The sequence below is a fragment of the Haliotis cracherodii genome, unplaced genomic scaffold (genome assembly GCF_022045235.1).
Source record: "Haliotis cracherodii isolate W230 unplaced genomic scaffold, xgHalCrac1.p SCAF_10, whole genome shotgun sequence".
In the NCBI taxonomy this organism is placed as follows: domain Eukaryota; kingdom Metazoa; phylum Mollusca; class Gastropoda; order Lepetellida; family Haliotidae; genus Haliotis; species Haliotis cracherodii.
In genome coordinates, this window is record NW_027266265.1 from 2,085,960 (window position 1) to 2,097,526 (window position 11,567).

An 11,567-nucleotide genomic window follows, 5' to 3' on the forward strand; every position below is an offset into this window, starting at 1 on the left:
ATGGCTTCCCTCAAGTCAGGGGAACAATTTCTGACATGCAACCTATGCTTGCAAGTGTTCCAGAGTCCATGCAAGCTTGCCTGTTTTCACAATGTCTGTCGAAAATGTGTTGTCGATTACACCGAAACTAGACCAGAGGCCATCAGTGCAAAGTCTCTCCTGTGTCCGTTCTGCAACAAGATGACGACAGTGTCTGCCGTTGAGAGATCAGTGGAGGGGTCGGCGGATGACGCGAAGCCTCGCTTTGTCAGTCAGAGCCTCTTGAACACGTGCTCCAAAGGTAAGACTATTTTGTTTCAAATTGTTGACTATTTATGAGAGAGAAGTGTTTCGATGTGACGATGACAACGATAGGATCGTGTCAGTATGTCAATGTCTTCCTATAACAATCTGCGACGACCATTTTCATTAACGTGAATTTTTTAGTTTCGTTTTTGTCTCAAACGACTGATATTTTGCAACTTAATATCAATCATGTCCCAATGAACCGTAGATGACCACATGCACCTCACCACAGTATCCTTTCCAGAAATGAATCATGTTTTATTTTGTTTGTTGTATAACGCCGTACTCAGCAATATTCCAGCTATATGACGGCGGTCTGTATGTAATCGAGTCTGAACGAATCATGTTTTATTTTGTTTGTTGTATAACGCCGTACTCAGCAATATTCCAGCTATATGGGGGCGGTCGGGTAGCCTAGTGGTTAAAGCGTTCGTTAGTCACGCCGAAGACCCGGGTTCGATTCCCGACATGGGTACAATGTGTGAAGCCCATTTCTAGTGACCCCCGCCGTGATATTGCTGGAATATTGCTAAAAGCGGCGTAAAAACATACTCACTCACTCACTCACTCCAGCTATATGACGGCGGTCTGTATGTAATCGAGTCTGAACGAATCATGTTTTATTTTGTTTGTTGTTTAAGCTGCACTCTGCAATATTCCAGCTAAATGACGGCAGGGTCATATTACGACAAGCATAGTCGCCTTTTATGGCAAGCGTAGTCGCCTTTTATGTCAAGTGTAGGTTGCTAAAGGCCTATTCTACCCCGAATCTTCACGGGTATCACAATGCCAAGGTCCAAGTTGAAGTGCTTAGTCGTTGCATGTGTTGCTGAATAAGTCATCACATTATGACCACACACACGTAGAGCTTATCAAAAAAATAGTCAGCGGATAGTAAACTTGTAGTTATGTATCACAGATCCATTAATGGTTTTTCATAATCTCTAAATAACTTACATTTCATACCACCAATGCAGAATAGCTGGTCACTGCGACGTCATTGTATTAGAACAGTTTGGGAGCGCATCTGAATGTAAAAGGCCAGATAATAACCAGTCTCGATTATCTGCTGAAACAGATTCCGTTGGGCATTAATGTAAAAAAGGCGATGCAAATTACATGAATGGAAGTCAGAGATGACACGAGGGTAAGCATGTACTGATCTACCGGTTGCACCCGCCACTCACGTGTAAAACTTAGGTAGACGATGCTAGCGATAGAGAGGAGGGAGATTGGTGACCTTGCTCGGCAAGCATGATTCCTGACAGTTTCTCTGGCTTCGGTCCTGCCACACCCTGAACCACATGTTGTATAAAACATATGCTTTTGTTTGAATTTGTTGCTGTTCAGCAGTGAATGGATTTTAATATTCTACAAATCCTTGTAATACCTACCAGACATCGAGTGTTGTATAATCCCCAGGAAGCTGAAATGCAGCTGAAACGTAGCCTGATAAGTTGATCGATGATACATTATCATGATCAAACGTCCTGAGCTACATATTGTGGAATTTAAAGTCATGCTACATTTTAAGAGAAATTATATTCAAGAACCCGATAAAGAGCACTAACACAACTGCTACCTTTCAGAAACGAGCAACATTGAGACACCAAAGGAAACTCGAGAACCAGTCGCGACAAAGGGACGAGGGAAGATCATTTGTGAAGAATACAAGGAGAAAACTGCCAGGTTCACATGTAAAACTTGCAACAAAGCTGTTTGTGAAACATGTTGCACGGCCTACCACAGTAAATGTGCCTCTGTTGTCACCATCGAGTCGGAGATGTTGACAGTCAAGTCACAGCTGACCAAGTTTAAAAATAGGTTATCACGGAGGGAAGATGAAATAAAAACTGAATTGCGAAGAAAGAAATTCATAGCAAATGGAGAGACAGTGAGGTATTTACAACTTGAGTCAGACATTCGGTCATTAAGTAACAAAGTAATCGAAATGATCAAGCGCAAGGAAAGGCTACTCATTGAGGAACTAAAATCGATATCAGACAAACATGTTAGGCAATTTCAAGAAGATATTACCTCATATGAGATGTCACTGGAGAAGTGCCAACAACAGGCGGAGCTGATAGACCAGGTTCTACAATCTGAGTCTGACATGGATGTGTACGAGATGTATCAGGCATGTGAGGCCGGTGATGTGGAGGCTGTCGGATTCACAGAACTGAAGGAGAAGGGAAGAATAGCCAGGATCATGTTCAGACAGGACACGGACAAGCTGAGTAGAGAACTGGACGACCTTCAACTGGGTGAAATAGACGTCCTGTATGAGGGTGTGCTGGACCTGATGGCTTCTCATGAAATACTGGACACCAGTAAAGTGCTGGACCTGAAGATTAGTCCTGAAACACAGGACACCAGTAAAGTGCTGGACCTGAAGGCTTCTCCTGAAATACTGGACACCAGTAAAGTGCTGGACCTGACGGCTACGCCTGAAACACAGGACACAACTTCCATGCTGGACCTGAAAGCTTCTCCTGAAATACTGGACATCAGTACCGTGTTGGATCAGAAGGCTTCTCCTGAAATAGCGGACATCAGTACCGTGCTGGACCTGAAGGCTTCTCCTGAAATAGAAGACATCAGTACCTTGGTGGATCTGAAAGCTACGCCTGAATTACAGGATACCAGTACCTTGGTGGATCTGAAGGCTGTGTCTGAAATACAGGACGCCAGCAACGTCATGGACCTGGCGGCTGCTCCTATGTTACTGGAAACCCTAAACGTCGGAGTAGAAGAGGATGCAAACAAAGCTCTGCCCATTGACGTGATAATGATGGTTGTAAATGGGACTGACACAGTAATCACTACAGACTATAGCAACAAGAGTGTTAAGTCCTTCTACATAAGCAACAACAAACCATCTTACAGTAAACTCACCCTTGATAGTGATCCGTGGAGTCTGACTAAGCTGAAATACAACCACATAGCTGTGACTGTCCCGAAAATCAAGCAGATTGTAATAGTAGAAGCGAGCCCAGACTTGGTGCTGCTGTCAACAATCCCTACAAGCAAAGAGTACCGAGGTATAACTGCTCTGGCACCGTCAACCCTAGCAGTATGTACTAAGTCGCCACCCTGTGTTGAAATCCTGGATGTTACCGGGAACGTGTTGAGGTCAATCAGTCCATCACACCATGGTAAAAACATCTTAAAATACCCGTATTTCCTGTCTGCTACAAACACAGGAAACATTTTAGTGTCTGACTCTGGATCCATGAGTGTCTTGTGTCTGAAACCCGATGGAGATGTGGTGTTCACCTACACCCCGACTGGAATCAGCTCACGACACGGTCCCCAAGGTGTCATCTGCACCGCCACTGGTGACATCCTGGTCACAGAGTTTGATCTCCACAATGTTGTCCACCTGACTGAGGCAGGGCAGTTTGTTGAGAAGATACTAACAGCACAAGACGGTGTGGACAAGCCACGTGGGCTTTGTGTAGCTGGTCGAGGGAGTGTGTATGTATGTAACTCGTTTAAAGGTCAGATTAAGGTGTTTAAGTGTTAACAGAAAAAGAATTGTGCAGACATGGACTTCTATTATTGTGACAAGTGCCTCAACAAGCTACAAATGGTTATGTCTGACGGAACTCATTTTATGAACTTCGAAACTAATAATGTGCAGGCGAATCTTGCTCTGTGTCCAATGATCTAAACATTTCTTAATAGACTAAAAAGTACCCTTGTATTTGAACTAAAATGCATAATCCCACAGTCTAATGTATTGCTTTTGTGGTATATATTGTTTTAAGGGTTTTTTATGCAATTTTCTTACTGAAAAGTAAAGCTCAAATGCAGATCTTATCGTCCCAGAGTGGAGGAACACTACCAAAAGTTTAGGAAATTATCAATTTGCTTTAAGTATTGTAAAATGTTGTATGTTTGTGTATTCAGTCGACACGTATATTCACTTACTTCTTCTACCACCATATGTGACACGGCAGTTTTTGTTTCAGACCATTCTAAAGTATTTATTTAGATATATCATAACGTATTTACATCACGATATGTTCCTGGCTTAGCTTGTTATATGTGGTGTAATTGAGTTCGTGTTCAGTGAACGCTGAAGTATATCACAACATAACAATTTCAATTTCAAACTCTTTGAAGTTTATTCATTGTCTGGACATTACTCGACTACTTCTGAATGACCACAACTGATCAATCTCAGAAGCAACTAGACTCGTGCATAATGTTTCTGTGTTTACTGATTTCTGGTAACACGGGTAACACGGGAGACAAGACAAGGTGTGCGAGGGTGTGAATGGCGTTCTTTATGCCCCACTTCTGGCATCTTCCCGTGGAAAGGGAGGTAACTGACAATGAAGGTCCAGTTTCCACAGTTAATTCTGCTGCGTCGGGAAGGTGCTCTACTGTATCAACAGTCTTATTATTGGAATTACCTCTCACCTCATAGAGTTATAATAACTACAAACCTTAATATTCTGCAGCAAATATGACAAACAATATTTCAATCAATAACACTTGGTTGGTGTGTCAATTTATATTACATTATCTCCCCAAAGTTAAAAAAACCCATACAATATTTAACAGGATATTTTAAAAGATTTTCCTCAACACGATAAGGAGGGAAGCTGCTATAATGTTTTTTATCATCAGGTAATTTTATTTATTTGGTGGAAATGAAACTGAACTGTCGCAGCCTACGTAAACCGGACGAATATATATACAATGGGGTTTTTATACATGAAGATTATACAGTTCTGTGGTTCAAGAAAATACCCCCTGAGGTACATTGTGGCAACTTTTGTATTGCAAGGTTTAGTATACATTATTAGCATATATAGTGAAAATCTGCTTTGCTTATTTTTTAAGGTTGGTATTTGAAGTGTTGGAGGTGTAGTCTTCAGATGAGGAGGTGACCCGGATGTCAGTTGTTTGTGTGGCTAACAGATAGATGCTTGCTCCATAAAAGCCCATAGAACATGTACAATGTAGCTGAATGATGTGTCCGTTCCGTGGTCGGCGAGGCGTAACGTCGCGTTCAAGATTATTGCAATATATAGCGACGTGCATACACGCATATGTGTGTGTATGTGTGTGTGTGTGTGTGTGTGTGTGTGTGTGTGTGTGTGGCTGCTTGTGCTAATGCTTGACTAATGTCTGTTTCATAGTGCTAACACACTGTGATACTATGCCACAGTTTAACATGAATACCCCACTCGGACACAGTATACTGACTCCGAGCCGAACAAGTCCTTGTTTTAGTCCCTTAATGCCGAGCTCCAGGCAGGGTAACAACAAGTACCATCTTTTAACGTATTTTGGTATGACGCGGCCAGGGATCGAGCCCCGGGCCTTCCACTCTCCTGAGGTGGTCGTGTCCGCTAGGAATAGGCATTGCTGAAATATGTAAATCTACGGATGTTAAAACCAATAGAACTAACGACGGTTGATTGATAAGTACTGAGCCTCAAATAGTTTGTCATTTAATTTAGTCACGCTACGAATTATTGCATGACATTATGCTTTGTAATGCCTATGATTAAATAAAAACAGTCACAAAACTTTTGATGTGCAATGTTTTTGTCGTGAATATTTCACCAGTCCTTTGTAATTAGTCAAGCCTGAGGGGGCGCTGGTGGTGGAGTGCGTGCGTGCGTGCATGTGTGCGTGCGTGTGTACGTGTATATATGTGTGTGTGGAGGTGGTGCACACATACTCCCCAAGTCTTGTCAAGGGCGCAGTTAATATGTAAGGTGGGTCAGGTAATGTTACTTGATGTAGTAGGAACTATTTGTTTTCTACGGCCTTGTATCCTGTATTCTGGTTTGGGGCATACACTCAAAATAATCAGCAGATTGTCAGAAACTCAAGAACGATCTGAACAGAAACCTCACACTATAGTATTGTTTTAGACTTAGTTAAACGAAGATACCATTTCGGCCACTGGAGCCATGGGGAAGGCTTTGTGAAATCATAGTTTGGAAATTATTATCGGCAGTGTAAAATTTAGTATTTACAGTTTCTACATTACTGAAAGAAAAAGTTGCTAACAAGTCCGGGGGAACTTTCATTGTACATGCACATTTGACACGAGCCAGGGATTAACAACCCAAGTCAAGAATTTGGCTCCATATCTGATATTTCTGCTGCATATTTATTGACATGTTTGACATGTTTTACAATTATTGCTTTCATTTCTAAATAAATATAAAACATCAACGCCAGTGAATAACCAGTCTCTATTATCCGACGAAACAAATTCCACTGGGAACAAAAGGTAAAATAGCGGTGAAAATAATATGAATGGATCACTGAAAATCAGTAATGACTGATAATGACACCAGGTGTTCGCTTACAGTGTAAGCATGGCCAATTCCACCAGTAGGATCCGCCACTCTCACAATCTGCACAACAAATAGGTGTTTGTTGATTTGCTTGTTTGTTTGTTTGTTTAACGCTGCACTCAGCAATATTCCAGCTATATGACGGCGGTCTGTAAATAATCAAACCTGAACCAGATAATCCAGTGATTGATATTATGAGCATCGATCCACGCAATTCGGATCGATGACATGCATCAACTATAGTTGTCTTTTATGGCAAGCATGGGTTGCTGAAGACCTATTCAACCCCGGATTGGTGTTTGTTGAAAAGAACACTCCTCGTTGAGGGTGTTATGCGCTCTCTCCATCAAAAGGGGCGGTCGGGTAGCCTAGTGGTTAAAGCGTTCGCTCGTCACGCCGAAGACCTGGGTTCGATTCCCTCCATGGGTACAATGTGTGAAGCCCATTTCTGGTGTCCCCCGCCGTGATATTGCTGGAATATTGCTAAAAGCGGCGTACAGCCATACTCACTCACTCACTCACTCTCCATCAATGTATGCAGTTGTGCTTGCACGTCCTATGTCCACCAGGCTGTATGAAGACAACTGTTTAATAACGGGTGTCACAGGTGGGGCAGGGTAGCTCACCGTTTTGCGAACATCTTTTATCATCAGTATGTGATTATGAATCATAAACACATGCTCATAATGTAGTCGCTCAATGAACTCTGCTTTTAGCTTTTTCCTATGATAATGGAACTGGTTTTGCCGCTGTTATTGACTTTAAATATGAAGCCGAGTTTTATCAAGATGACTTTGAGGTCCAAGGGAGGTAACTCCGATAAATCACATTTGGCAAAGCGGACTGCTATGTATTCACATTTTCTAATCATACCATGACAAATATACATTGTGACGTAAATGAGGTTTCGTTGTTGGTGAGTAACATCTGAGCCCTTGTGATTCTGGTAATGATTGAGTGAGTGAGTCTGAGTTCGCGGCGCATTACACAAGAAATGGGCTTTAAATGGTTTTCGTTGTAGTCGTAGAGGTCCTGATTCTCCTTTGATGTTTGTTTGTTTTTTGTTTAACGCCGCACTCAGCAATATTCCAGCAATATGACGGCGGTCTGTAAATAATCGAGTCTGGACAAGACAGTGATTGACATCATGAGCTTCGATCCACGCAATTGGGATACGATGACATGCATCAACCAAGTCAGCGAGAATGACCACCCGATCCCGTTAGTCGCCTCTTACGACAAGCATATTCGCCCCTTTACGGCAAGCATGGGTTGCTGAAGACCTTTTTTACCCCGGATCTTCACGGGAACCCCCACATGGCATATGTAGCAATATGTACTGTGTTCGCAGTTTACCATTGAGGAAAACGTCATGGATATCGTTTTGCTCCTTTCTTCCAAAAAACGAACTGACACGCTCTGAAAAACTGCTCACCCCCCACTCACTCACTCACTCACTCACTCACTCACTCACTGTCTGTATGCTAAATATGTAAACAACAGTAAATTACCTCATGAAGAGTAATTCCAGGCTTAATCAACCAAAACGCAACGAAAATGCAATAAATAAGCATACTGGCGGGATTTTATGTCCCAAGCAAAGACTAATAGGCAGTTGGTGCTTTGTAACAGAAGTCATCCTTGCGAGACAATAATTTCAAGGTTACGCTGTTTTTAGGGCATAATCATTTGCAGACGTCCTAGGTCTTCTTATCACATACTTCAGTGTTTTTTGTATTTGAGAAAAGTGATATTTTCATTGCAGTGAACATAACTCTTTATATTCCACTGCAATGATCATCACACTTTGCCGAAACTATTGTCATACAAGAGTTAACTCCCCTTAAATTGTCTCCCTTTATCGTAAGTGTCAAGCTTGTACACAAAATGCTGACGTCCTTTTTACTTTTATTTCCCCATTGACAAGGCAAAATAATGACATATTGTCATTTATGGAGTTAATATCACTTCTTGTTTGTTATTCTCTCGAAAATGTTTCGTTATAAATTGTTAATTTTTTATTTAACTCGTCAATCGAGACTCTTCGTTTCGCAAAGCGCCATTTTTGTTACTTGACCAGCATGTATTCTTTCACTTCCAAAAGCGGTCTGCTAGTTATCTAGGGAAAATTTACGTTTCTAGGTTTTACATTTGAAATATTAAATTTTCGTTGTTTATTGAAATTCCTGCATTCTGATTAGCTGAATCGTCATGTGATATTGCATTCATTTCCCAATGAAAGTAAAAATTAAGCCGCGCCCACTGAAGCGGACCACATTATTTCTGGAACTATTATTTATGTCGGGGAATGCAAATATTAAAATCGATGGAATTCCCTTTCTGCTCACGTGTATCGTCATGCACAGGATATTTAGCGAAAGTCATGCATATTCATTGTGCAAACAACCCTCTGAGACCGAAGGCGAGATGGAATGAAACAGCGAACGTTTTTTCCCAATCGCCTCGGTTCCACAACTTTCATGTCTACGGGTTTCATTTCTAAATAGCATTTTTCAAACTGTGTGTTCCCCTTCTCAGGGACCTAATGTTTGAATCTGGCCGTAACTGACCATGCCATTTGAAATAGCCGCGACATATTTGTTCCGGCTCGTTACAGTCTGACTGTTGCAGTTCTCCTCGCCTCTTGCCTTGATGGACATGTACTATGAAGATTGCTTTGATCTTACTCACCACTGATTAGCTTCTGTCTTTGTAGGCGTGTCAAGTTATGTGCATAAATTAAACAATCATCTGATTCATGTAATGCCACAATATGTATTCCTACATCGGGAATGTTTATCAACCTCGTCATTTTTGTCTGCTTTTATATTTACAACTGCTTTTGGTTAAACTGTTGTAGATAAAATATATTTTCGTTGTCAAATTTAATTATAAGCATTGACAGTGTATTTTTATCGGTTCATTGAGGTATGTGCAAAATTTTGAAACCTAGCAAATAAAATATCTGAGCGTCAAAATAAAGCACCGACGAGGGTAACCATCGATGAGCAACTCCCCTCCCAGCCCCTATCGACAACACTCGGCAAGCCACCGTGCTAAATCAAGCAAAAACCCGACAAACCGTCGGAACATCCCCTCCAGCAGGCCGCTGGACCAACCCCAAACCATAGCCACAGAAACATAGCAAAGGGATGCTTGTGAGAATAGCTCATCAACAAACATTGCCCCCAAATACAGACTTCCCCCATGGTCCAACATATAATACAGCACTGCACTAAAGGTGACATAAAAACAAGACCAATAAATGACAGATAAACTTATCTGTAATGTCGCATGCAAGTCATTTGAAAATGTGATGTGTCCATAAAGGTTATTTAGCGGCTATCTGACCTTGTATCCAGCCCTACTAACTGTCCGTCCCTCTGTGGATGCAAAGACCAAACTACAGTAAACTACGGTTATAACGAACACGCTTATAACGAACTGACGGATATAACGAACTGACGGATAAAACGAACTTACTTTTTGGTCCCCAGTATTTGCTGTTGTTATGCTGTATATATGCTTATAACGAACTACGGTTATAACGAACTAAAATTAGTTGTCCCTTTGAGTTCTTTATAACCGTACTTTACTCTAATTGACCTGCTCTACGTGTCAGTCTTATGCTTTGTGGGGGGTTGTCAACTGCTGGTGGTGCTGAAAGATAGAGTAAGCGAAAAACAACATATGGTCTGAAAACATACATGGCATTATTTTTTCTATGCTCATGCGTCTGTGTTGAGAGGCCTATCTACCGAGTCGTCTCCAACAGTCCATTTCATTGGCCTATCTGCTCCCTTTTTTGTGCTCAATTCCATCTCCACTTTGAATATGTTTACAAACAAGGTACACATTTGGAAGTGGAATGTCTGTTATCTCTGTAATGGTCAATGCTGATCTGATTCCTTGATTGTGTAATCAGATATATATATTTTTTTTCCAAAGCTGCCATTTTCACAGTTGTCTTGTTTGCGGTCTGCTTGCGTGTCCACGAAGGGAGACAACTCTAGTCATACTTTAGAAATATGACACGCTGAGTTGTCTCCCTTGAATCAAAGCGTTGCACCATCAAATGGACGAGCACCCCACGCCCTGTCGTAAGAACTAGTGGATAGAGATTCAGGCTGTTTGGTTGGTTGGTTTGTTGTATAACGCCGCACTCAGCAATATTCCAGCTATATGGCAAGTATTGGCTGCAGAAGACCTTTTCTACCCCGGATCTACACGGGTCAAATGTTCAGGAGGTATTGTAAATTTTACGTTCGAAATATGTTTCTGTGTCTTATCGAGAGTTCACTACCATGCACATGTTAATGTCGTTCCAACTAAATACACCCCCGTAAAGGTCCGGGTAAGAAATGGTGCTCACCAATCCATTGTTGAAGCATGTCATCGTACTCCAGTTATGTAGATCAATGCTCGCGATGTCAATCACTGGAGTGTCTAGTCGAGACGCGATTATTTACAGACCGCCGTCAAAGAGCAGGAACATTGCTGAGTGCGGAGTTAAACAACAAAAAACATCACGAATAGTTAATAACAGTAAGCTACACATCGAAACGAGTGGTCGAAAACACACATATTGATGTGTGTCACGTCACAATATTTACGGACCCGTGAAGATTCGGGGTAGAATAGGTCTTCAGCAACCCATGCTTGCCGTAAAAGGCGACTATGCTTGTGGTAAGAGGCGACTAGCGGGATCGGGTGTTCAGACTCGCTGACTTGGTTGAAGCATGTCATCGTATCCCAATTTCGTGGAACGATGCTCATGATGTCAATCACTGGATTGTCTGGTCAAGATTCGATTATTTACAGAACGTCGTCATAAGATTGGAATATTGCCGAGTGCGGCGTTAAACAAACAAACAAACAAACATTAGAGGAGGATCAGGGAATCTACAACCACAAAGAAAACTATTTGAAGCCCATTTCTCACTCATTAACAGG

The 11,567-nt window shown here is 41.7% G+C and overlaps 1 protein-coding gene across 1 annotated transcript; it reads left to right on the forward strand.

Moving 5' to 3' along the window:
- On the forward strand, positions 1–3,811 carry LOC139453123 (tripartite motif-containing protein 3-like). Its single transcript, XM_071234755.1, has 2 exons — positions 1–280; positions 1,875–3,811. The coding sequence occupies exons 1-2, from the start codon at positions 1–3 to the stop codon at positions 3,809–3,811; spliced, it is 2,217 nt and encodes a 738-aa protein (XP_071090856.1).
- Positions 3,812–11,567: the final 7,756 nt, after the last annotated feature.

Bases quoted from the DNA above. Each gene is read 5' to 3' on its own strand.
- LOC139453123 (XM_071234755.1), top strand. From the start codon at position 1: ATGGCTTCCCTCAAGTCAGGGGAACAATTTCTGACATGCAACCTATGC. The intron at 281-1,874 runs GTAAGACTATTT...GCTACCTTTCAG, and splicing joins CTTGAACACGTGCTCCAAAG to AAACGAGCAACATTGAGACA.